Raw genomic sequence first — 27,234 nt, forward strand, 5'->3', positions numbered from 1 at the left:
TTTTACATTTGAAACACAGCATAAACCAACTGCAATAACTCAACTTCTCTTTATGTGTCTTCACAATCACTGTGCAAGAATTGTTTATTTTGGGTCGACTGTTGAAACTCAAGACTGAGTGGTACCATAGGAGTTGGAGATACAAGTATGCCCCAAATGAGCTCCGATGACTCCGAACCGCCATGAACGTATTCTCCAAAAATACATTGGTAGCTTTGTCTCTGTATGTTGCGAGCTGTATAATTGGGGGGGGGGGGGGGTCCTCTAAATGAACTTTCATGTAAAATAAAACATGTATTGAAAGTAAGAATAACAATGACTAATTTGATGTTTACCTACATATTACTTATAACCAAAAATAGCCGTAAGGATGGTTTCGAGTTTAAGCCAACAAAAGATATTTTCAGGAAAGAAGTGGTTTTTCACTCGTGTTTATTAGCCCCCACATCCCACCCCGGAGCACATGGTTCTCAAAAGTAGGGCGATTTGTTGGTTATGTTATTATTCAGAAGGCAGTTTCAGGTAAGATACATCTCCTCATTGCTTGCTTCGGTCATCTCTGCCACTGTACCTTCGACACGCCAAAGGTGATAGTGTATGCAATTTACTTGCAAATACTTTGGCATAGGAAGTGGTATCTGTGTTCGTGCTTGTTTAAACGCATATTCCAGAAGTGATGCCACAAGCGTATCTGGCAGCTTTATCTCTAATTAGCAACCGAGGGCTGTTCGTGTGGCAGAATGGTTTCTAGAAACGTGTTTCACTGGAGAAGGGAGTAATGTGCAAATTGTGAGCATCTCCCAGCAGCCCCACCCTTGCATGAACTCAATTTCAGGATCCACACTTCTCAGCGTGAGCCCTCGGCTTAAGGGTGACTTAAGCCCTGCCCCGAGCCATCTTCACTGGATTGTGTCACCTGAGCCGACTGGGAGTAGCCGACACTTGTCCTTTAACATTGTCTCACCTCCCTCTAGCAGACCTGTGTGTAAGCGGCTCTTCAGAGAGCCGACCTTCAGTGAGCTGGTGGGACTGCATGCGTGATCATATTTGAGTCCCCCTGCTTAGAGCGGTTTCCAAGTGTGGCCGAATTCTACACTTGCTTTATCGCTAGCAGATCGCTTCGTAGCAAGGGGAGGGCAAGGGGCTCCCATCTGCCTCTAACTGCAGGAAGGTACTGACGCCTGTGAAAACAACCTAATAATTGAGAGAGGCCACGGTTAACAGCACCGTGTGGACGCGTGTTTGTATGTTTAGAAAGTGATGACCACTGAGGAAAAGGGGCCAGAACTTTTCCCTTCAATAACCCTTTCTTGAGAAACAGAGAGCCACAGGGAAGAGACTAGGGGCTGATATTCCCTAGTGACATGCATTGCCGTCTGATGAAACCAAAAGTTAACGACTCCTTCATCTGGGAACAGCTAACAGAACCTTGACGTCTTCACCAATTCTCACAGATATTGCTTGGGACATACAAGATGCAGTGGCTAAATCCACACAAATATTTCTTGGGATATTCAAGATACAGATAACAACTCCACACACAAGATGTAGATAGTCGTTATTTATTGTTCCCGTCACTTCTTGGCATTTTTCCCCCTACTGGAGAAGCGGAAAAAGTCTCACGACCACGCGGGGCCTTTCTTTTCACCTGTTTTTAGATCAAACAAATAATGTATCGATGCATGACTACAATTACCTTTGGAAAAGTAGATTGCAATATATAAAGCAAAGATACAAGTACCCCCTCACTGCTCTTGACCGAGGACGTACCACTTCCTCTTGTTAATGGTTTATGACTTCAAAACTGTCTATCCATTTACATAAATACATATGTACGTATGCAAATATATGTGGTTTCCAAATGGCAATGGAATTTAAATATCCCGTAGAGCTGGATGACTTTGCAACTAAAATATGAACATGCTTATCTGCCTCATGAGAGTTGCAATATCTTTCACTCCACAGTGCCGTAGTACCTTAGTTCCTAGTGTCCCTCATAGGCATAAGTATAATTTGTGGCACCCGTGGGGTTAGGTGTGGCCCTGTGAATAGAATGTAAGCGGCGGAGACTTGAATCACTTTCAGGCGGAAGCTTTACACGCTGTCTGTAAGGCACCATGACCTCTCCTCAGCTACAGGGTCTGGTGAAATACCCCAGACTGATGGACTGATGACGGCTCCATCTGCCCGGACCCTGGGTGAGAAGATACAGGACAGAGTCCCCAGTTGACCTGAGAGGGCCATGTCTGAGCAAGAAATAACCTCGTATTTTAGGCCAATGAGATTCTGGAGGGGTACTCCCGCATCAGGGAGATATAGAGCATCAGCAGAGATAGAGAGAGAGCGCAAGTAGGGGAGGCACAGAGAGAGGGGTCCTGGAAGATCAGAAGCAGGCTCCGGGCTGAGAGCAGAGTCCGATGGATACAGGGCTGGAACTCATGAACCATGAATACGTGACCTGAGTCAAAGTCTGACGCTGAACCGACTGAGCCACCCAGGCGACCCCATATGTACGATTTTTAAACGCAGTTGTTTTCCTAACAACAGAACTGGTATCACTTGCAATTGTTAACATATATAAAATAGTGGCAATAAACAATCTTAAATTTATCTCTTATATTCTTGTACTCAAGGCAGATTTTCCATAGAGTCAGTCAGATATTATCATCCTCTAAAATGTTGTAACTGTTTACACTATAAGAATTAGTCATGAGGATACATATTGACTTACGCTATAGTCAATATTGGTTCATTAATATTGATCTATCAACCATGAAATACTTGTAGGATCTGAAGATCTAGAAATATGGACCAATGTCATTTAATTTGTAGTTTCTGTTTATTAATTTGACTATGTTTTTGTGTGTGTGAGTTCTTTCTATCTACTCTGACTTGCCATATCTTTTGTCTGCATTTCTATTTTGTTGTGCCGTTTAGATTTTTAGGAACACTTTTTTTCCTAAGATTTTATTTTTGAGTAATTTCTATATGCAGTGTGGAGTGTAAACCCAAGGTCAAGAGTCACATGCTCCACAGACTAAGCCAGCCAGGTGCCCCTAGATTTTTAGGGAATCTTATATGTTAGGCTTCCTTATACTGGATACGTTGTACATGTTGCAAATACTTTCTCCTAGTCTATCTTTTGCTTTTAAATTTCATTTCTCATGTGTTTTATGACACAGAGCTCTGACTTTCATATAGTAAAATCTCTGTCTTCTTGATAGACATGGAATCTAGAATATGTTGGGCTTAGGAAGTTTTTCCCCAGTCAGCAAAGCACTATAAAATGAACTATATTTTTATTATAACTTAAATTATTTATAAAATTCCATTAGAGTTTTAAGGGTTGTTTTATGTTTAACTCTTAAATCCAACTAGAATTTATTTCAGTGAATGGTGCAAGGTAGTGACTGCAATGTATTATGTTTTGTTCAAATGAATAATTGTGCCCACATGATTTGTTGAATAATCTGCTTTTTTTTTTTTGGTGGATTTATAACAAACATCTTGCATCAGCATCTGCTTCTAGTGGGGCTGAACCTGTGAACATTTGGAAAGAACTGATATGTAGACCCTATTGGCCCTGCTGATTGCTGATGAATGAATGCTGTTCTTGAGGATGGTGGACCATTATTGTCATAAACACGAGTCCCACAAGATGACTTGGTGGTCACAGTGTTTCTTCATTTTAAGAATGCACATCATCCGGGGCACCTGGCTGGCTCAGTTAGTTAAGTTTTTGACTTTGGCTCAGGTCGTGACCTCAAGGCTCGTGAGTTGAAGTCCCGTGTCAGGCTCTGTGCTGACAGCTCAGAGCCTGGAGCCTGCTTCGGATTCTGCATCTCCCTCTCTCTCTCTCTCTCTGCTCTCCCCGGCTCACACTCTGCCTCTCTATGTCTCTCAAAAATAAATAAAAACATTACAAATTTGTTTTTTAAAAGAATGCACATCATCATAAAGAAAGACCACCCAAGTATCTGAAGTAGAGAGTTCAAATAGGCGTCACTCTATCAACACGAATGGGAAGAAATGGGGCTGGGGCAGGTGACAGGGAGAGGAAAAGAGTAGATCAGATGGGAGGTGATCTGCCTTATGTATCTATGGCTGCTCAGCTCCAGCCCCTCCCAGCCATGGGGACACATGGGCCCAGGATTTTTCCCCAACAGAACCTTTGGTTCCATTTATATACGTATAATTTCCTGCTGCCTGATGGAGAAGGTGCACAAGTATGTTTCCAACCATTTTTTTTCTCTAGAAGAAAAAGGTTTCTGAAGCAGAGAAGAAAAGATTTCCCGATTTTAATATGTATTAAGACCTTAATTTACCTTTAGCCATATGCCTGGTTTTATAGTCATGAGACATGAGATGGCAGTATATTAAAGCCAAAGGTCTGCTGTTAGGTTCGTGAAGCTTCAAATGGTAACAGGTCAGAATGCACATCTTGACATGGAGAGCAGTTATGCCAGGTTTTCACCCCAAACTAAAACCTGTGACATTCTCCCTTCCTGGGGGAATGGATGAGTGAGGTAAATGAGAGAGAGGCCAAAGAGAGAGGCCCAGATGCTCTCGAGGGTCCCACACCCAGAGAGAGACATTACAATCAGGGAAAAGTTGTATGCCTCACATTAGTGTCATTATATGATCTGGTGTTTTAGAAAATCATGATATATCCTCAAATCTACAAGGTATCAGAACAGGAAATTTTCACGTTCTGTATTTAAGAATTGGGAAAATAAAATATTTATCTTCACTCATTTTATGAGAATGAGCGATCATCTTGTAGTTCTTGGTGTCCTCATAAAGTTTTGCTTTCTCCAGAAGGATAGAAGCTCTATTAGGTTTTTTACTACCTATTTATCGATGAATTTTCATCTTCCAATATACATACCAAGTACAATAAAAGATAGCAACTTTATTTTCCTGTAGAATGGCAGATTACATAGGTAATCCCTTTATCATTTCACTCATCTTTTCACTGTCCCCCATGAAGGCCTTTAACTCCTAAACCAATTATACGCATTAGAGCAAGTTAGAATTTAGAATTTTTGCTTTGGACTGAACATTTGAAAGTGATTCTTTTTTTTTTTTTTTTGCAAGAGAGAGAGAGAGGGAGAGAGAGATCAAGGGAGGGGCAGAGAGAGAGAGAGAGAGAGAGAGGGAGGGAGAATCCTAAGCAGACTCCACACACAGCACAGAGCCTGACTCAGGGCTCAATCCCACTACCCTGGAATCATGACCTGAGCTGAAATCAAGAGCTCAACCAACTGAGCCACCCAGGTACCCCCGAAAGTCATTCTTCCACTTCAAGACCAAGCCTTCCACCCGCATCCAAATTTCGTTTTCAAACATCAAATGTGCTACGTTTAATTTCAGTTAACATTAGCAAAAGAATAACAAACCTGGAAGGAATGAAATCAGAGGGCATGCTAAATTTCAAATGAGTGTATTCTTTTAACAACAAGAGATTAAGAGTATCAGAATAAACTATAGAAAGAATGTATTGGGATGCCTGGGTGGCTCAGTCGGTTAAGAGTCCAACTCTGGATTTTGGCTCAGGTCATGATCTCACGCTGTGTGAGATCAAGCCCCACATGGGGTTCTGTGCTGAGCATGGAGACTGCTTGGGATATTCTCTCTTCCTCTGTCTCTGGCCTCCCCCTCCCCCAAAATAAGTAAGTAAACTTAAAAAAAAAAGAATTTTTTTTAACTTTCTAAAACAAGTAAGTAGGACCAAAACTGACTAATATGAATTTGGCTCCAAAAGTCAATCACCAGTTTGACTGTGTCGCCGTCAGTGTTAAGTGTTGCTATACGGTATAAGAAGCCTGCATTTATCTTAATGAACTGGGGAATAGTTCAGAGAAGTATCTGTGAAAAGGAAAAACATCATAATATTAGTGAACCTGAATAAAAAGCTGTTCCGAAATGTGACATCAGTCAAAATCCAATCAGAAGATGGAAACCACATAATAATTTGAACAATGAAAGTTTGATGTCAAGAATTGTCGACTATGGCAGGGAAACCTCTATACAGCAGGAAAGAGGATTCTAAAAATTACCCTAGGGCTGAGGGAGATGACTCAAGGAAGGAACAAATATGGAAGATGGGAATCCCTTCCTCAAGAAATTCAGACCTTGTGGCTCCTTGGATGTCGAAGAAGCTTGCCGAGTTGCCTTGGGCAAGAACTGCAGCATGGTCCCCAGGTAAGCCAGAAACATCCCTCTGGGGTGCCATTCCAACTGGATTGGGGGAAGCATCACTTGGGTAGCCCTTGGCACACTCTGTGGGCAGCAGCAAAATAGGAGCAGGAAGTAGGTGAGAAAAAAAGGACTTGGAGAGAAGTCTTTTCCTCCTGTAGTGTCTCTCTATCGCCTCCTGTTGACAAATCTTTACATGATGCAAGTTGCAAAGAAAAACTACAGGACCCAAATGCATCCTCATAGAGCAGGTAATAAGGGGGTAGATTTGGAGCTTAAAGGATATAAATGGGTTACTTTTACAGTTATATTTAACTTTCTACTATCTAGTCATTTCTATGTGGATACAAGTGCTTAAGTTGCCAAAAAGTTTAATATTCAATTCATAATATCATTCAGTATCTATGAAAATCTGTGAAAGTCAGTGCAACTCCAAATTCTGTGAGGACTGACGCTTATACAAATTGGGGAAAAAATAAACAAAATTATGAATTCCGTAATTCAGGTGAAAAGGTACTAAGTCTAAAGTAAATGTATATCCAACCTAACTTCTTAGCCAGATCCCCAAATTCCCACAGCCACTCCAGTCATCCCAAATTAAGGCCAAATAGGATGGAAAATAAATTAAAATAGAAAAAAGTGGGTGCCACTTTTTCAAATTTCACAAAATCATATGACCATGCAAACATATTATTAGGGTCTGTCCTGGCATCCTAGAGTAGCTTTTACACGTGTGTAGCACAAAATTCAAGCTTCATTAGTTTCACATCAAACCTACCTCTGATGCCCAATCTAACCATAATTTATTACGATCTTAATAAATTCTATTGGATTTCCATTCATTTGTGTTGTTAGTTTTCATTAAATGTTCGGTGCTTTTGGTTTTTTCACACATTTTTTGAGAGGTAGGTTAATTCGTTTAGGGAAGTGTCCGGGATATCCTTTTTAGTAGATGTATATACTCTTAAACTCTACCCATGCCTCTGGGTTTTAGATGCTGCAGGTGATATACTTTGCACAGCTTGGCAGATAAATTCCACCGTGCCTATGTAACCTGGCCCCTGCCTCTCTCCCTGACTTCATCTTTACGATATCTGTGACCAGTGGGGTTCCTCAACACATCAAACCCCATTCTATCTCAGAGCTTTTACAGTCCCTCAAATATCTGAAAACCCCCTCCAGGTCTTTGCATAGTGACTATTCATTGCTTCCATCTCTACTCACCTCTTCGGATTTAGTGAATAATACATTTTACAAACCAGAAAGAGAAAGCTCTGAGGAGTCATCAGAAAATATCGAGGCCAATGATTTTTGCCTTACTTGCTTCTCTGTAATGACCTTATTCATTTTTATGCCGCGAGTTGCTGTCTTGCTTGCCTTTCTAAATTGCTCTGATCAAGTTCCCCACTGGGTTCTTCTGCAGAATCCTGATATTAATTTGAAACAAGGCCACACATTTAAATAAAAATGAGGTCAACTTCTTTCAAAGTTTCCACCCAGCAGCCTTTGAGATGAATGGTCCCTCTCCCAAAACTACATAGTCCGGAACTTATTTTTTAGCTTTATAATATCCCTACCCTTCTGTCTTTACCAGCAAACTTCTTACCTCCGTCCAAGTTTACGTTGTGATCGATCATCCCCTTCATCCTCCATTTGTTTCAATCTTTACCTTGTTTATTGCCTTTTTCAATATTTGAAGGGAGTGACTTGTCTCTCTCTTTTTGTTTTTAAGTTCATTTATTTATTTTGGGAGAGAGAGAGAGAGAGCACACATAAGCAGGGAGAGGCAGAGAGAGAGGGGGAGAGAGAATCCCCAGCAAGCTCCGCGCGGTCAGCACAGAGCCTGACACCGGACTCAAAATCACAAACCGTGAGATCATGACCTGAGCCGAAACCGAATTGGATGTTTCACCAGCTGAGCCACCCAGGAGCCCCTAGTGACTCTTTTCTCTTATCCAATGCATACAGTCATTTGAGTTTGAGATCTCTGATGTATGACAGGAGAAGGCAGGGACTTGTAGTACCATACTGAGTCAGTGGGTTACTGGAACCATGTGGAACTCTTTGGAACTTGGACAATGTAATGGATACTGTAAACTATGTGAAGTTTCTAGAATAGGACAAGCAGTTAGTCTCAGATAAAATCTAGAGAATCCTCAGGCACGTAGATTATTTTGATACTATCAGGGATGTCTAAATATTTACCAAGTGGTTTCAGTGGTTTGCATGATTTTTTTCAGAAATTTTCCATTATAAAAGGAGAAGTGTATCCATATTCATTACTAGCAAATCAATATGTCCATATATGTGATCTCCGACATGAAGATGTCAAATCCCAAGGGAATGAGTAAGGTGGACATATGAATAAAGCTTCTTCTGACACAGGCAATGGATAATCTTTCTGGTCTCAGATCAAGCTCCCTTTAGCCATTCAAATACTTGTCAATTTTGCCACATTTGAGTATCACCTGAACGCCAGGTGATACATCCTTGAGGTTTGTATGGGGGGGGGGGGGGGTAACTTGGTGATACCATCTTCAACCTCGACATGATTGATCGTATCAGTTGTGTGAACTCTAAAAGGAGTAAGGTCGTCATCATTTCATTTATTCACAACCATATCCCTGTCATGGATAATAATGGCTGACATATAAGCACTCAAGAAATATTTATTCAGTGAATCAAATCAAGTACTTTAACATGCTAACTTTATATTTTAAATACACAAAAAAATTCTTAGCTATTAAAATAATAACAAATGCTTTTTTTTTCCCTATCCCAGTGTCATGAGTAATACCTTTCAAGGACCGTTGTGAAGAAATATTGCTGAGGAAGATAGTATTGAGGTGTTAATGCTCTGTGGAATGGTACACTTTTACTTAATAACATATATTGTTCTATTATCTCTCTTTCTAGTTCTCTCTCATTCTCTCTCTCTCCCTCTCTCTCCTTGTCTCTCCTCTTCCCTTCTCTTTCCTTTATAAATATGATATCATTCAGTATGTTCCCTAAAGAAAGACTAACAAAAGTTGGATAGATGTACTGCCTAAAACAAAGTACCTCCTTAAGCCAATATGTCTTTTTTTTTAATTTTTTAACATTTATTCATTTTTGAGAGACAGAGAGCACGAGCAGAGAAGGGGCAGAGAGAGGGAGACACAGAATCCAAAACAGGCTCCAGGCTCTGAGCTGTCAGCACAGAGCCCAACGAAGGGCTTGAACTCCTGAACCATGAGATCATGACCTGAGCCGAAGTCCGACACTCAACCGAATGAGCCACCCAGGTGCCCCAATATGTCTTTTTTTTTAATGCAGCTGAGAAGGTACTTTGAAATATATCAAGAAACTGAATACAACATAGTGTGGCAATGATAATTGCTCTAAGGAAAATGTACCAGAAAAATCAATTCAAAAGCCAATTTACCCTTTGACTTTAGTGAATTCATTTGACCTTAGTGAATTCATTTGATCTTCTATGCAACCAGTTAGAAGATTAATAAGAAATGATCAATAAAGACAAATATTTCTGAAAAACTAAAATCCCTCACACTGAGCTGTAGTTGTAAAATTTTTCTATTGTTGAGAACATACTGTCTCTTTGGTCTTAAGTGTCTAAATGGATTAATTCCATTTGTGGTATGTGAATACAGCATAGTGTTTGCATAGTGTCAAAATGTCTTTGAACTTCTGTTTACAAATACCAAATTGACAAAAAGTAATTTAAATAAGAGGCTGTGTTGCATTGGTTTTTGTTTTAGAACCAGATAATCCTCATTTGAGTTTCCAGGATCTGTAACTACTATTTGTAGAAGTTTGGACAACATCTGTAAACTTCAATTACTTTATGTAGAAAATGAAGATAATCATAGAGTTGAGGTAAGAATTAAGTGGAACATATTAAAAACAGATCAGTATCTGGCATGGAGTAAGCAATAAATCATAACAGCCATTTTATTATTATCGGTGGTATTCCTCTGATGATAAATTCTAAACTTATAGTTAGTAATTACATAGGTATCACTGTATGCATTTTTGTGAGCTAACCTCATTCCTGGATGCTTTTATTTCATGCTTTAATCTTTTTTATTTATTTCCTTCTTATAGTTCTCACACATTGCTAACACATGTTACCTTGCTATATTTTATGCATCAATAAATGTAGTTTTAATTTATTTTACAACGGAGTGGAGTTTAAATAAATATGTAGATGGATAGATATAAACCATAACGATATAAATAATATATGTATTTACAGTAATCTTGGGCTATGAATTAATATATGTCACAAGACCTCAGACAATTCTTGTTTCATGGTGATGAAACACAGAAAGGAAAAGAATGTGTCGATAAAGTGCGAGGACTTTGCATGACCTGTCACTGTCCAGAACAGTACTGGGTGTAGGAGGACTTTGATAAATATTTGTTGAATAAATCCACAAAGGAAGTCAATGAATATTATTTAAGATTTTCATGTGCAGAGCAATGGGCCAGACACCTTGGAGAATAAAAGATTTACAACTAGTAAGCCCAGTTAGCCCCTTTCTGAAAATTACTATGTAGTATTAGATGACCAACTATAAAAAATAATAATAACTATTATGAACAGGTGGCATTGTAATGAAGATCCAAACACCACACCATGTGTTTGTATGTGCTTTGGGTACAAATCGGTCTTTGACTGGTGGACATCAGTTCCAACCTGGGGGACATTTGAGAGTCTCCTAATACTATTACCAACAACAAAGATTTCTGAGTAACACCTGGACACCAATTTCTAAGCAATACCCAGAATAATTTTTAAAGGGTACCTTAAAAAAGGGGGTTGGCTCAGTTGGTTGAGCATCCAACTCTTGGTTTCAGCTCAGACTTCCATCTCCTATTTTGTGGAATTGAGCCCCTCATTGGACTCTGTGCCAATAGCTTGGAGACTGCTTGGGATTCTCTCTCTCTTTTCTCTCTCTCTGCCTCCCCCGCCCCCCAGCTGCATGCTCTCTCTCTCTCTCAAAATAAATAAACAAACATTAAAAATAACAATCCCTGTCCTCATAGAATATTGACTTCTTCAGAGGGCAGATGGACACCTAATCACAAAGAATTGATTTAACCAAAAGCTGGAAGTTTCTCCCCACAGCAGTACTGTTTGCCATGAGGTGCCTCTAATTAACAGTAGGGCTATGAATGGACACATTTTTTGCATTTGGTGCTGTGGACAAAATATTGTTTCTGGTGAACGTGACACAATTTCCAATATACGGAACAGAGGTGATTCTTTAATATAGCTTTCTCAGTAACAGCTTCATATTCTAATCATCTGGGAGGTTGTGGGGAAGAAAGCAGAAAGGGTATGAAGGAAGAGATGGGGGCGGGGGTGAAGGAAAAGAAGGAAAAATTGTCTAGCCCTGAAACCTAGCCTGATAAACCCAGAATCAATAGAAGTGAGCCCAGCCATCAGTAATAAATAAAATATCCCGAGAGGAATGTAATGAGCTGCCGTGGTCGAAAACCACACCTGAGCAATGATCCAGGGCACTGTTTCTCAAGCTTTACTGGGAATAAGAATCATCTGGATAGCTTGCTAAAACAGATCAATGAAGCCCAGCCCCAAAGATTCATGCATCTCAGCTCCAGAGATCCATCTAGGATGAAGCTTAGGATTTTGCATTTCTAACCCATCCCAAGATAATTCTGTGTTGTCCATCTGTGAAGTACACTTTGAGTACCAGTGCTCTAGAGTGTGGTACCAAAGGCTACCTGATAATTGGCAGAGAAGTGAGTCATCTGGGAGTCGTTGCTTAGTAAATAGTCTATGGACGGACAGCATCAGCATCTCCTGGGATCTTCTAGAAATGCCAAATCTCAGACTCTGATGAATCAGAACGTGTATGTTAATACGATCCGCAGGCGATAGGCATGTTTGTTAAAGTTGGAGAAGTACTGATCTAATCCTCAATTTTGGCCACACACTGGAGTCTCTTGAGTACTTTCAAAATTTAACAAGGTTGGGACTCCCTGCAGGATGCTTTGTGGACAATAGATTTTAGAAATTGCTAGCATGACTCTTCTATGTAGCAAAGTATGAGAAGCACAATTCTAGGGGACATGATTTGAGGTGATGTTGTGCAAATTTATCCATAAACCTTTTTTTAATATTTATTTTTGAGAGAGAGAGAAAGAGAGAGAAAGCATGAGTGGGGATGGGCAGAGAGAGAAGGAGACACGGAATCCAAAGCAGACTTCAGACTCTGAGCTGTCAGCACAGAGACCGATGCGGGGCTCGAACTCACAGGCCGTGAGATCATGATCTGAGCCGAAGTCAGATGCTCAACAGACTGAGCCACCCAGGTGCCCCCTGCATAAACTTCCTCCTCTTCCAATCTCCTAGTCTGCCACATTGCCTGACATTCTACTAATAGGTATTCACTTATACATGTTAATAAGAATCCTCTCCTATGCAAATGGCCAGAGGAGAATGGACATTGTTTTATCATGCATTCTACTATCAACATAATTAATCAGACTCTGAGATCATAAAGTTGGAAACAAATAAGTCTTAGTGGCAGTTGGGAAAATAGAATAGATGATATAGAATATGGGGGTACTTCTTGTTGTGAGCTGAGATGGATGGAAACTTGCAGCATTGACGATGTGGAGCATGATTATTTCTGGTTCAACCCTCAAGTACAGTGCCCACAGAACACAGAGTGGCTGGACGAGGGGCTAAATGGTGGGGATAGACTGGATTTCTTTTAAGAAATGAACATGAAAAGAATTTGAGGAATTATAAAATTGTAATAAATCACACTGCAATTGGACCTGTGGCAGAAGATGTAAGTGATTGATGAAGCAGCCATGAGAAACTATTACAGGAGACTATATTATCACAAGTATACTTTTTTTGTGTAAGCTTGCCGAGTTCCAGAACCTTGTTTTACATATGTCAAGTGCCCAATGACATTTTAGCTATTGGTAACCCCAGTAAGTGTTAACCACAAACACTTGTTCCCTATTTAAACTAGATTAATTTCAGAGGTATGATTGAATGCATGAACGTGGCAAACACCCATGCCATAAACGTTTTATATACGCAGGTCTAAGACGGCTGGATTTTTTCTTAATGCCTCCAGCATATTTCAGACCCATGCTGAGTCATTTAATTGGAATTAGGTGCATATTGAAGGAAGAAAAGTGTCGTTTCTTCTTATTTAGTGACTCCTCTGTATGAGGCAGAAGCCAAGTGGTGATTGAGGACCACTGGGGGTCACCTAGCTAAATTGAAGAGTCTAGGGTCTCACTATTCACCCCTGCCGCTCGTCCACGATACATACAATGTCAGGGATCACTCCTGAAGTTCAAAACTGTATGGGCTTTTCTTCGAAAGATTCTCACAAATCGTGTTTCTTGGTGAATGAATACCAACAGCAACAAAGTCAACTAATTTAAACTATTGCTTTTATTATAATTACACGGGAGCACAAATAAATAAGCACAAAAGTATTGTAAAATATTGCCAATGCACTAAAGAAAACAAATTGTTTCCCAACAACATCTGGTTACTTCAGTAGTATCAAAGTACATTTATAATTACATGTTACCTAAAAAAATCAAGTACAAAAATTAAGAGAAATTAAAACATCAGTGTTTATATTAATATGCATATAGAAATGGCAAACAACACATGAATAGAGAAATCTGTTAGCTAATGCTTATTTGCACAATTTTTCAGGCACATACCTGACATTTTTAATGAGTTATGAAAATGCAATATGACATTCAGCTTCTTCGATACGGTAAACACGTTATGTTGAAATGGATGTTTAATGGTTTCTTTTAAAAACCCTGTCTTTTAAAAATGTCGTGCCATTATCCACTAGAAAACAATATTTTATATCATCTCTCAATAGCTATTTGTTTTAGTTTCTTGAAAAGAGCAAAAAAGTAAACATACAATTGCTAAATACGTAAACACATTTTTAGTGCAAGATAACAAGACCTGTGACTTTACTGTGCTTTGCTTTTTATAATCACAGTGCACTTTATGCCAATTGCTACACTATAAATGTTAACTCAAGGAGTTCCAAACAAAAGAAGTGCATACTAAACATTTTCATATATATTATATACAGTATGTATACTGTATGTGGGTGTATACATGTGTAAATGTAGATGTTTTTAGGGTGGGCGAACCCAGTCACATTTGGGGACAATTGAACACTTCGAAAAGATCTTCATACGTACTTGGTTGCGATAAATCCAGCAATGTTTCTGTAAAGGTGTTTCCCCTTAAATTTGAAACTGTGTAATATTTAAAGGGAAATGTAATCAGATGGGTTTTTTTTTCCAGATTACACACACTTTGCTGCAATGTAATTGACCCAAATATCAAAGGGTTTTAAATCAATCCAAACAACAAGCCACAATGTTCAAGTCCAACATGGCAAACGTGTTATCCTTTTACTGAGATACATAGACAGCAGTACATATCCTATGTGTACATATAGAGTCTTATACATAAACATTTTATACTTAGACATTAACTTTAATATGTTTTAGTATTTTTTTCGACTGTACACTTGATCTGGAAAAAAAGAGAGAATACCATATATAAACACAAAGGAGATGTCAAACATGTGATATTGTATACCTTCTTAGAAATAATTGGCTTTGTTTTGAAACTTTAAGGATTGCATAATAAAGTTCCTTGAAGGCAGGGATCATATCTTTTTGAATATTTAATTCCAAGTGCTTCACATAATTTTTAAAAATAACTAATACGTTTCTCAACCATGAACTGCTAATAATAAATTAACAAATTGTCCACATTCTACAATTAGCTATCAATGTTCCCATGGAGGGAAGATGTAGTAAGTTAATCTTACATATTATAGGTACCATTTTTCTTCAGTTCTGTTTAAGTTTGGGATACAATGCCCTATGGATTGTTATTCCATCCTACTTGTATTCCTTTAAAAGGGTAAATTGTATCTCCTCTCAGATCACCTACTGCTTAAATCAGAGGAAAGTTGTTTTTTTTTAATTTTATAGGTAGCCATAATGAACTTACAATCTCTTCTGCTTTAGTGAAGTGATTCACTTTAACATATAGGTGATATTTAAATTGTATCATTAATGTGCATTGTTTTGATGCCTTCCATATAGTTCATTAAAACAATAACCCAAAAAGGTTGCTTAGTTCTTTTCTTTTTCTTTCTTTCTTTACTTGATTACTAAACGTGCCCAAAGAGTCAAACCAAATGATATGTGAGGATGAGGCCAAAGCCAGAGTGTAGTAAGAAAAATGTTTCTCTATTCTCTGGAAGCATTCAACAAAACTATATGGAACCTCCGTGTCCCAAGTCCCAACATCCTGTTTTGAAAAGGGAAGTTGTATCTTGTGGTATCCAGACCATTTCTGGATATTTGAATGTGTATATTCTTTAAAACCACAAACGTTAACCTCTTAATTTTTGCTTTCTTTCAGTTTCCCAAATATTTTGTATGGGTGGACATTAACCTTCACTTAACGCAAATCAATCACCTTCATCTGAACTTGCGTCCGCAGCATAAATATGGGGGAAAGGGTAGCAGTGTTCCTGTGAGGAACTGCCATAAAACCTCAGAAGATGCTAGTTTCTGGCATTGCACAGAAGTGCAGAATTTGACTTTTCCCTTACATCGACTCTAAAGAAATTGGTCTCTCGTGTGCTAACAAGTTCTTCCTATAGAAAAGCATCTTGCTGACAGCCAATAAAGTTCTGTTTCTGTAAAATTTGCTGTGAAAAGACCATTTCTCATAGGTGTGTGCTCTTCCCACCCGATAACCATGCCAGGATACCATTTGCTCTTTGGCACTGCTAAAAATATGAGCAATACCTTCCCATTGTGTTCTGTATGTGGAATGTTGATCATCTGACCAAGTTCACAGACTGAAGCATCCTGGTTGCCTGCCACGAGAGAATACACTGATTTTTCTTTGTATCCTAATGACTTCTTTTTCTCCATACAAAGAAACGCTACACAAAGAGAAAATTAATTATAGAATGGTTATGGCCCTATCAGCTAAGCTGCAACGGACAGTGGTTTGGGCACTGAATAAAAGTTACGGAGTCAAATATCAGCGAAGCCACTTTTCCAGATCGTTCAATTACTTCCCGTGGAAAGGAAGATTTGGAGATATTAAATAGAAATAGTTGCCCAAGGTCAGATTTTCAAACAAGCTGCCTTCTCAGAAAATAACTTGCTTGAAAAAAGAATCCATGAAACCTGGCAACATCATGAGTTTGGCAGAACAAATGGGAATGTCTGAATCCAACACACATCATTTCAGTACCTCTGTTTCCTTCTTGACAAGTGGCCAGCAGTGAGAAATATCTTCTCCCTTATTCAGAAAGATAGGGGGAAAGATTGGCATCCGAAAGACACACTTGGATATGTTACCGAAATATAAATTTCAAAGGAATTATCCAGCCATTACCATACTGAGCCTGAATATACATATACATACACCAAGATCATCATCAAGATGCTGAGAATTGATGTCTTATGCCTCATTGATTGGCTTGAGTACCTGTGGTCAGAATGACCTGAATCAGGCTAACCTGGGTCCTCAGCACATTTTATGTCTATGCTGATTTTATCTGAACACATTTCCATCCCTCTTCGATTGGTACTCCGTTGATTGTTGGGTTTGAAATATAATCTCTAACTGGTGAAACACGGCAGTAGGATTTATTGAAGCCACTTAAGATCTCTCCATGATTTCCTGTACTTGTGATCCTGCTTTTTTGTTTGTTTGTTTTTTAACCACTTCAGTGATACAAGCAAAACCTAAAACCTCAGTAAGCACTGTACGTATACAGTTCTCCTGCTGAGAACTCATTCACGCAAAAACAACAGATACACATGCTCCCACTTACCCTTTTTCCTTATTCTTTCAGAATTCTAGTTGGACATCAAAATATCCATTACTTATAAAATATTAAAAAATTATTTTATAGCATTTCAAAGGCTTGAAAGGAACGATTACTGGTAAAGCATCACTAGGTTGTTAGCAATATAGATTACAAAAATTCCCTAACTCCTGTTATTTGGTTTTATTGAGCAGCAGTGACTCTTGCTGTCAACACCCTTACGAGGAAAACCACTATGACAATAACTTCAAACACGTACCTTTTTCTCTCAGAAATATAATACTAAATTGATTGTTAAAGAAGAATCACATACTGTCAATTTTAGGAAGCATAAATAGTAATTTAAATATTACAAAATATACGCGATAGTTTCCTTTTTATTCATCCGTGGCAATATTTATATTCAACTAACAAGTTATTCTTAAAAGATATATATGATTTGTTTAACTTAAATTTTACCACCACATAAAATTGAATCCACCCCTTCCACCCCCTCTCCCCTGCATTTCCCGCTTCTTCCTGGAAACAAAATAAAAGAAACAAGGGGTCAAAACTCTTTGGTCATGGTGTCCTAAGCAGTAAGAACGGGTGTGATGGTCATGCACAGAAGATTGCGACCCCAAAATGTGGTGAGAACTCGTTTGAAAAAACTTAAGAAACACTAGTTTGTTAATGGGCCTTAATTTTGAGACAGGTTGGCATTTAATGTGCTAAAATATGTAAATGCGTCCGTCTGAATGTTTATTTCTCATTTTCTAGGGGAAACAAACATACACGTGAAAAGTTACTTAAAAATAGTGATTGCAGTGGCTGTGAGGCCCCTGGTCCTGCTTTCTTGAAAGCAGTCATGCTATTTAGCTATTGATTCCTTATTCCTTCCATTGTCACAGTGAACCCTGGTCTCCTCCAATCAGATCAATGATGCAAGGACACATGTCCCTAAAGTCATTTCTGAAGGAAATGTTTTCTGCTGGGAAATCCAAATATATCCTAATAACTTTCTCTGGAGTCTAATGATTGCTTAGTATAAACAAGACAATATTGAAGAGAAATTCTTATAAAGCCAATGTAGCAAAAATATTGGTATTGATGTAATGTGGACGTCCAAATTAAGCATCACATTTGCATTCATTTCCTGTCAAATCCTTAGAAACTTACAAAGCAACAGATGTTCTTGACGAATATGATACTCGATTTCTACATTACTAGCACCAGATCTTATATTATGTGATTGAACATGATTTTTATAGCTGTGAGCTCTCATACAGAAGCCAAATGTGGACAGAAAAAAAATAATAACGTCTTAAATGCAAAAATTAATAATAAAAGGCATCAAGGGATTACATATAAAAGAGATAACAAACCAGTTAATACCGAAATTATATCATATAGTAAAACTCTCGATATTTCTGTAATTTATATCCGTATAATGTGTATTATTTCAGGTGTCACCCATAAACTAGTAAAATATTTACATCTTAATATCTTTTGGATTCAAAATAATCCGGGATAAATAAGTGTCTTAATTGCAAGGATACAATTAATATACATTTTATGTTGAAGTTGCCTGTGAGTAGGCACAGCTTCCCATGGGTTTTCCGGGGAAGCACTGGCATTCCATCCCGACAGAGAAGACACGTAACAGTTCTTTATCTCAAGACTGAGTCGACCTCCCTCTCCGTGTGGACCTCACGCCATCCTGCGCACAGTCATATGGCGGTGTCCCAGAACACCGTTTGCTGCTTAGAGTAGGGTGGAGGGCTGTACTTCTTTGCCCCTGCATTCTTCTTCCAGCTGGGTAGGATAGGCATGCTATCCTGTTTGCAAAGGCCTTTTTCCGTTTTCTGTCTAGCTTTTATTTCCTTGCACAAGCAACGCTTTTTCTCAATCATCTCAAGCATTGTATGGTCTCCATGAAACCACTGCATGCATGCCACCTAGCAAAAAAGAAAGAGTGAATACAGAAGCAAAAAAAATGGAATTTAAAGCAATCGTGTTGTTGTTGTTGTCGTCATTTTTTTTTTTTTTGCACCGTGCTAGTCGTGGTTTTGAAAAAATGTCAGCTGTTTCTTTACCTTTGTAATTCTTACAAAGCAAAATTGACGTATGGGGACTATAAATAAGTTTTGTACTTGACTTTGTGATATAATGAAACAACTATTTGGGTGGGAAGATTTTTCTGATAAGTTTCAGGAGCTCACAGTGTAGAGATAACCCTTTCTTTTTTAAAGCTATTTGCCTTGTATTTACCCATGACTTTTATGTTGACTCCATTGTCTTCTAGGTGTCTAAGTTCAATTATTGGAACTGCTTTTCAGTGAGATCTAATATGAATATGAGATGTTTTGAAGATTTTAAAGAACATTTTTGTTCTTGAAATAAAACTTTTTTTTTTATAAAAAACATACAGAATTAAGATTTTTCATAATTCTACCAAAACGACTTTGCCTGTGCATCGAATGCTTGGAATTGAAATGCCCAAATAATTTTTTGCAAAGAATTTTTCCATGCTTTTGATGCTTCAGCAAATGTCTAATTAGAATCATTGACCTGTGCCTTCACGCTGACCCAGGCACTTTAGAGAAACAGATTCCTGGGGTCAGTTATGTGCCAGGAGATGGTTCAGAGCTGACCGTGTACTGATAGACATAACATATTTCTTGAAAGATGAACATTGCACCCTGGTGGGTATATGTGGTCATGTCCTCTGGTAAATCTTCTTTAGAACAGAACTACCGAGTTGCATCTGCCGTACAAGGAGAGGAATGTGATCGGGCCACCAATCCAGCATGAGGAAGCTGTGTCTAAGCACGTCTACTCTTTGACTTTAAGGGTTAAAATAGCTCAGCTGGAGTCACTGTATTAGATGTTACAATTTTAGCATAAATATCAGCACCGATACTTATATAACGCTTACTCTGTACCAGATCCCATTCTACATACTCTGCGTAATTTCATTCATTCATTCCTCACAATGATGACGCTTTGAAGTAAGTGCTATTCATTAATCCATAAAGATGACTAAAATGAGACTTAGAGAGATCTAGCGACGTGCCTAAGCTTACAGAGCCAGCAGATGTCAGAGTCGGGATTGGATCCCAGGAGTTCATTCCTAACACCTTGCCTTTAACAACTACACTATACTGACTTTCAGCGTACATGTACAACTGGGAAGGATCGGGAAGATAAAGGAGCACAATGTTCTCAATGTCCAGGTGAGGAAGCCGCGGCTTCAAGAAACTGCACACGTTGCCCAAAGCCAGGCAGGTAAGTTTCTGGTGCGAACAAGGCAAGACTGAATTCTCATGATTCGCAATCCTTCACGGAGACAGCAGGATCTAGAGCTAGAAGACAAGAAATCAAAGCCTGGATGTATCAAACTCCTCCCTGCAATTGTACTTGCTGGTGTCTTTATCTGAATAGCTGAATTGATCCTATTTCAATTCCAGAAGTCGATATAAGGGTTAACTTGGATAATGAAGGTGAAGTCATTTTTCAAAACACTAAATCATTGCCTAAGTATTGTCACTGCCGCACTGACAAACACATGGGAGTTTTTCGTGCCTGCTCTCTGCCAGGCGTGTGTGCAGAGCTCTGTGTATGTTACCCTGAATCCTCCCAGCTACCCCGAAAGCTAGGATTTATCTACCCAGTACAAGTGAAAAAAACAGAGTCTCAGAAAGGAGATCGAGAAAGTAGATCTAGGTCTCAGATTACTACATGGGAGACAGACCTCTACCAAACTTGGATCTGTCTGACTCCACAGTGAATATTCTTTCTACTACAGCAGGCTCAATCTACTGAATATTATCTAGAAATTATAATAATAGTTACTGGCATAGGTACTACCATATCCGGGTGCTACTCAAAAAATACAAACATATTTATGGCTTTAAGGAGGGAATAAAAAGTGTTTATCAAAGAAATCCAAATCAACGGCTTGGATTTGGAGTCCGGAAGATGGTACTCGTAGATAAATACCTTGTATATTTGTACCTAATTCGATACAAAGTTCCTTGAAAGAATGAGCCATGTTTCACAGCCACGGGTATTTTCCTTTCAAATGAAATTCTAGATGTTTATTAAATAGGTTTAACCAGATAATAGGTTTTAATCTAACCAATAGGTTTTTGCACCAACAGAACATTGCCCAAAATGGCTTGGAATTTTTTCAAAAGATTTCTAATATTTTAGAACTTGATAACCCATGCAATAAAAATACAGTAACTCTATTTGGGTGGAAATACAAGCAAAATTTATTGAGTGACTATAAACTCTTAAAATGGAATTTATAACATAGAATTCCCAGAGGGGAAGCCCCAAATTTTATCCATTAGCAGACCCAACATGCAGAACAGAGTCATTAAGCTCTCGATAAAAGTTTTATGAACGAATAGAAGCCACCATCATTGAACAGTATTTGTTCACCCTTGGAAAGCTCTCCAGATAATTTTCTTCTCAGTAAAATCTCACTGGGTCTTACACATTCCAACAAAACCGCAAAACCTCCAACTTCTTTAAGGTAGGATATTTACATCACTTCAACATTTGCATTGTATTTACTTCTCCCCACAAATTGGATAATATCTAATCTCCTTTAATATTTAAGAGTGCGAATCAGTACATGTCACTGAAAAATAATATTTTTCCTAAATTGCTCTAACAACAGTATCTCTAATATATTTCAGAGTTATCGTTACATTTTACGCATGTATAACTGCATTAAATTACCTATAAGTGTGTGTTTTCTGCCAATTAGAAGTTTATACTATATAAGTGTGTCAATTTAAGAATAATCCATTCTTTAAAAATCTAAAAAATAAGTTTAAGAATAAAGGGTTACAAAGCATGATTTTCATGTTCTTTACATTTTTATTTTAAAATAGTTAAGTGTCCACTTGACTGATCTAATGGTTTCAACTATTATAGAAGAAAATCAACTCCTTTTTCTCAGACTGGCTTTTTAATATTAAACTATTTTCTTTTGGTGGCCAGATGTATAGTCAATACAAATTCTGTGAGAAAGCACTTGTCAGTACATGAATGAAGGCTAGATATTTTAAAGAGAATTTAAATACATGGTATTAGAAAATAGCCAATTCAAAATTTTTTAATTTCAATATTTTAATAAGTCTGGCAAAGAATGCTATAGAATCATCTCATGTTAAGTTGTTGTCAAATATTTTTTTTCTCATTTCAAATACCCAAGAAAATTATTACTATGTTAAGATGAGATAAATACTTGTTAAATGTGATTCATTTGGTGGAAGACAAATCTATTTTCTGAGTTTACGTTTAAATAGCATCTGTTTTTCAATATTTCTTTCTGGAGGGTGCACATTCTTTTTAATTCCCGACATTAAACTCCAATGTTACCACTAGGGCAATTTACATGGCAGAAAACATGTCTAAAAATTACATTTCACTCTGATAGTAAGATGCTTCAATTTATTAGTTTGTACATAGCAAATAACATGTTAAGTATTTATAGGAGGTGTGTTAAGAATACTACCCATAAAATATTTCATGATTTGTCACGAAATTCTTCAAGACCGGTTTCAATTTAGCTGTAAAATTCCATTTCACTTCAACCTGGAGTTCAAAGAACTCTTGGGTTTGATTTACAACAAGCATACATTAGGAGACAATTGTAAGACAATTGCTCAATTAATACGAATCTCGTCACATCTCTCGGACAACATGATCCGGCAAAGGTAATATTCTTGGCTAATAAGTTGAGGCAGATAAAATCCAGTGAAGTCCCTCCTCAAGGAAGGGAAACATAAATCCTCATCCCTTAAGAGCAGGCTACATACAGTGACTTCTTTCCCAAGGATACGGTATGGAAAGAAAGAGGAGGGTAACTTAACCGTGGGAAGCTCTGGCAAACACTATACACAGCACACCAGTCATCGACAACGGGAAGTCATGTGGACTGTATGGACCCTTGGTATGATGTGATGAGAAAGGCACGTTGCCTCTGAGCTCCTCCTCTCCGAAACCCATTAATCCCAACCTAACCATGGGAAAAACACCAAACACGAAATGAGAAATACCCTATAAAATGCCAGTCCAGAAATCCTCAAAACTGTTAAGATCAGCCAAAATAAGGGAAGTCTGAGGAACTGTCACAATCTAGAGAAGGCAAAGAGACATGATAACTGAAATTGACTAGTGCAGTATCCTGGAAAGGGTCCTGAAACAGATACGTAAAAACTAAGAAAATCCAAGTAATGTGTGGGCTTTAAAAATACGGTTTCAATACTGACACACAGCAGCAATATAAGATATTTAAAAAAGGGGGAAACTCGGTGTGGGGCATACAGGAACCCTCTGTGCCCTCTTTGCAGCCTCTCTGTAAATGTAAAACTATTATGAAGTTCAAAAGATATATTTTTAAAAATCACCTGAAGAAACCACATTCATTCCAAATGCTAACTGCAGTTTACCTTGCAATGTTTTTAGATGGAAGCAACACGGTATAATGGAAAAAATTAACTAACTTGATTGGGATCTTGATTGTTTTATCATACTGAAAAGTCGTGTATTTCTCTGAAGTTGTATGCCCTTCCTATATACATTGTATGTATATTGGTACATAATTCACATACACATAGTATATATATTTGTATATGCTTTATATATATTATGTATATTGGACATACTTTATATACACATTTCATGTATTGCCACATACATCATACTTCACATGGTTATAGGAGGCAATGAACAGAGGCAATTGGATTGGGAAATTGTAAAGCCCCAGACACTGTTAATGATCTTATCTACTGATCCTTCAACGCATGCAGAATAACATAAATGTCAAGGAATCTTTAATTTACTTCAATCATTACTTTCTCTAGGAAATAAACTAAGTACTTCCTGATATTGAGTATATTTTATCCAAAGACCAGAAGAATGATAATATGTTCAATAATAAATCTCCATATATTAATTTAAAATTATTCAATTTCCAAAATATGAAAACCATAAAGAGATTTAAAAAAAATCTGAAATAAGCATTTCAACGTTAGCACTTCAACACTAAAATGGATACTGGAATAAAATTGATACAGGTAGGCATAGTTTCATTGACTTGATTTGTTTGTGCCTCATGAGTTAACATGTAAAACAAGCAGTAATTTACCAAAGACTTAAAGGACCAAGCAATGTCGAGCAAGTGTCTCGTTGGCTTTGGAATTAAATGTAACCATGACTTGTGAATAAAATTTAATTTCTTAAGACAATAGACCCCACACCGGCACTAATTTTCAGATGCTCTCAGGAAAATAAAAAATCAGTTCCATGTTACTCTCTCTGTGCCAATTTCTCCACCTCCCGTAACCCCTCTTATGGAAAATCACCATTTCCAACACGGGGGCTGTAAACCTTAATCTGACTGAAAAAGAAGCTTAGAGTCACCAAATTGCTTTGCATGTTCTCTTTACCCTGCAGAAAATTTCCCTAGGAGAGCATGGATGGCACTGGCGGGGCAACAAGGAAGCGAAAGTGTGACTAGAGAAAGGAAAGCTAATTTTTCAGGAATTATGGGAGGTAGTGAGTCTGCTGCCTCCATGCATTCCCTTATCCATAGGTGTCCTGAGGTCAGCCAGAGCTGTGAGTGCTGTCATTGAAAGTGTTCTTCCTGTCCTTTGGAGTGAGCAAAGAGATGGAAACTCTATTAACAAAACATACATAAAAAAAAATAAACACGTAAGCAACTGTGGCTTTTTTACATCTAACTTCGAGGTAACCGTCAGTGGTTGGCAAAATACAACCCACTTCCCAAATACAGCCCACTGCCTATTTTTGCACAGCTCATAAGCAAGAATTTCTGTTTTGTGTGTTTAAACAGTTGAACAAAACCAAACGAAACCAAAAAAAAAAAAAAAAAAGAATGTTTTTTGACACATGAAAATTATATCAAATTCAAGTGGCAGTGTCTATGAACGTCTAATGGGCACCCGGAATGTCCATTTGTGGACGTATCATCCGTGGCTGTGTTCACATTATAAAGCAGAATTACACAGTGGTGACAGAGACCATTCGTGAGGCTCCACAAGGAAGTTATATTGCTTTCTTTCTGATATTACGAGAATTAAACATATGTATAAAATTCTCCTAACTTTAGATTCTGATGATATTATTTATAACAATAGTATCTTTGGCCTATCTTTAGCTTTTTTATTTATTTTTTTTTTAAATTTTTTTTTTTCAACGTTTATTTATTTTTGGGACAGAGAGAGACAGAGCATGAACGGGGGAGGGGCAGAGAGAGAGGGAGACACAGAATCGGAAACAGGCTCCAGGCTCTGAGCCATCAGCCCAGAGCCTGACGCGGGGCTCGAACTCACGGACCGCGAGATCGTGACCTGGCTGAAGTCGGACGCTTAACCGACTGCGCCACCCAGGCGCCCCTCTTTAGCTTTTTTAATAGTTTTTTTGCTTCTATTTTTTTTCCCATCTTTAATTCTGATCTATTGATTGGGTGTTTCTTAAATTATTCCCTTGTCCTCCTCTCTCATTTATCAACAACTTTGACTCAGAACCTCTGCTTTATGAAAGAATTATTAGACAAGTGTATACCTAAGGCTTCTATGGGAACTGCAGATTTTACTTTGGATGCCAAAATTTCACTTGAAATTTTTTTTTAATCTTTATTTTTGAAAGAGAGAGACAGAGTGTGAGTAGGGGAGGGGCACAGAGAGAGGGAGACACAGAATTCGAAGCAGGCTCCAGGCTCTGAGCTGTCAGCACAGAGCCCGACGCGGGGCTCGAACTCAGGAACCGTGAGATCATGACTTGAGCTAGAGTCGGATGCCCAACCGACTGCACCACTCAGGCGCCCCACCAAATTTCACTTTAAAATGCAGATATATTGACAAAATGAGAGCCACATCTTGGTTTCAGAGCTGCTTTTGAATGCAACATCATGGGCATACACCAACTCCACCTTTCTTTTCTAGATCTGCAGCTCCCCTTTATGTATAATCTCTGATCAACTACTAGGCATATGAGAAACATCACATGTTGTTATTTCAAGCCATGTAAGCTATTTGGTTTTACGTATTTGTGCTTGCTTACATGATCAATTATGTAAAACTCACTAATCAAAAAACAGCCTTACGATTCCATGGCTTTAAAGAAAAAATAGAGGGGCGCCTGGGTGGCTCAGTCCACTGGGAGTCCAGCTTCGGCTCAGGTCGTGATCTCACGGTTTGTGGGATCGATCCCCGCATCAGGCTCTGTGCTGACAGCTTGCTCAGAGCCTGCAGCCTGCTTCAGACTCTGTGTCTCCCTCTCTCTCTGCCCCTCCCCTGCTCATGCTCTGTCTCTCTCTGTCTCTCAAAAATAAATAAATGTTAAAAAGAATTTTTTAAAAATACATAAATGATTTTATTCCACTTCGGTCCAGCTGAACTCAGCAATATGCCAAGTGTACAAGGTTAAAAAAAAATTATTTCCTACAGTTTTTGAACCTTAAGAGCCATCCAACCTTACAGTCCTTGATTCCATGGGAGTCACATCCTGGATGTTCTGCAGTTGAGAGCATCTTTCTCAGACTCTAAGGTCTTTGAATCCTTGGGGTCTCGAGGATTCATATCCTTTGAATGGTGAGGTCTCAGCATCCTTGGCCCTTTGGCTCAGGTTAGGTGACCAACCCATGCCCCCCAAACATCGGTATGCATTTGGCATCCCCTGAGAGCTTGTTAAAATGCACATTCTTAGTTAACATCCCCAGAGTCCGGCTCTAGGTTCTAGGAAACGGCATTCAAATGAGCCAAAAAGTGTTTAATTCTACTTCAGAAATGTTTCTCGAATCTGTCACCTATATTCACACTTCCAGTGTCATTTTCTTGATTCAGTTCCTGAACTATCGATATGGCCTCTACTGTTGCACGTACAGGTCACCTGTAATCCTGCATCCACTCTTCTGCCCAAGTACTCTCGGTGAGGCCCCCACAAAATCATATTACGGCTCCCCACTTCCTCCAGAAAACAGTCAATGCCCCAGACACACCACAGTGAACTTCAACATTGTCTTTTCTGGCTAATTATTTCACTCCATTGTTTACTTTGTACTCCCGTCATACAGGCTATCACAACTCACCCAACACCACAGGCACAA

The 27,234-nt window shown here is 38.5% G+C and overlaps 1 protein-coding gene across 1 annotated transcript in view; it reads right to left on the reverse strand.

Moving 5' to 3' along the window:
• Positions 1-18,441: 18,441 nt before the first annotated feature.
• Positions 18,442-27,234, reverse strand: part of NYAP2 (neuronal tyrosine-phosphorylated phosphoinositide-3-kinase adaptor 2) — a 253,027-nt gene continuing 244,234 nt past the window's right edge. Inside the window, exon 6 of the mRNA XM_047868847.1 lies at positions 18,442-19,042. Coding sequence (XP_047724803.1) covers positions 18,815-19,042 — 228 coding nt within the window. The 3' untranslated portion in view covers positions 18,442-18,814. The remainder of the gene's footprint in view (positions 19,043-27,234) is intronic.

Source organism: Prionailurus viverrinus, chromosome C1, assembly GCF_022837055.1.
Source record: "Prionailurus viverrinus isolate Anna chromosome C1, UM_Priviv_1.0, whole genome shotgun sequence".
Classification (NCBI taxonomy): Eukaryota; Metazoa; Chordata; class Mammalia; order Carnivora; family Felidae; genus Prionailurus; species Prionailurus viverrinus.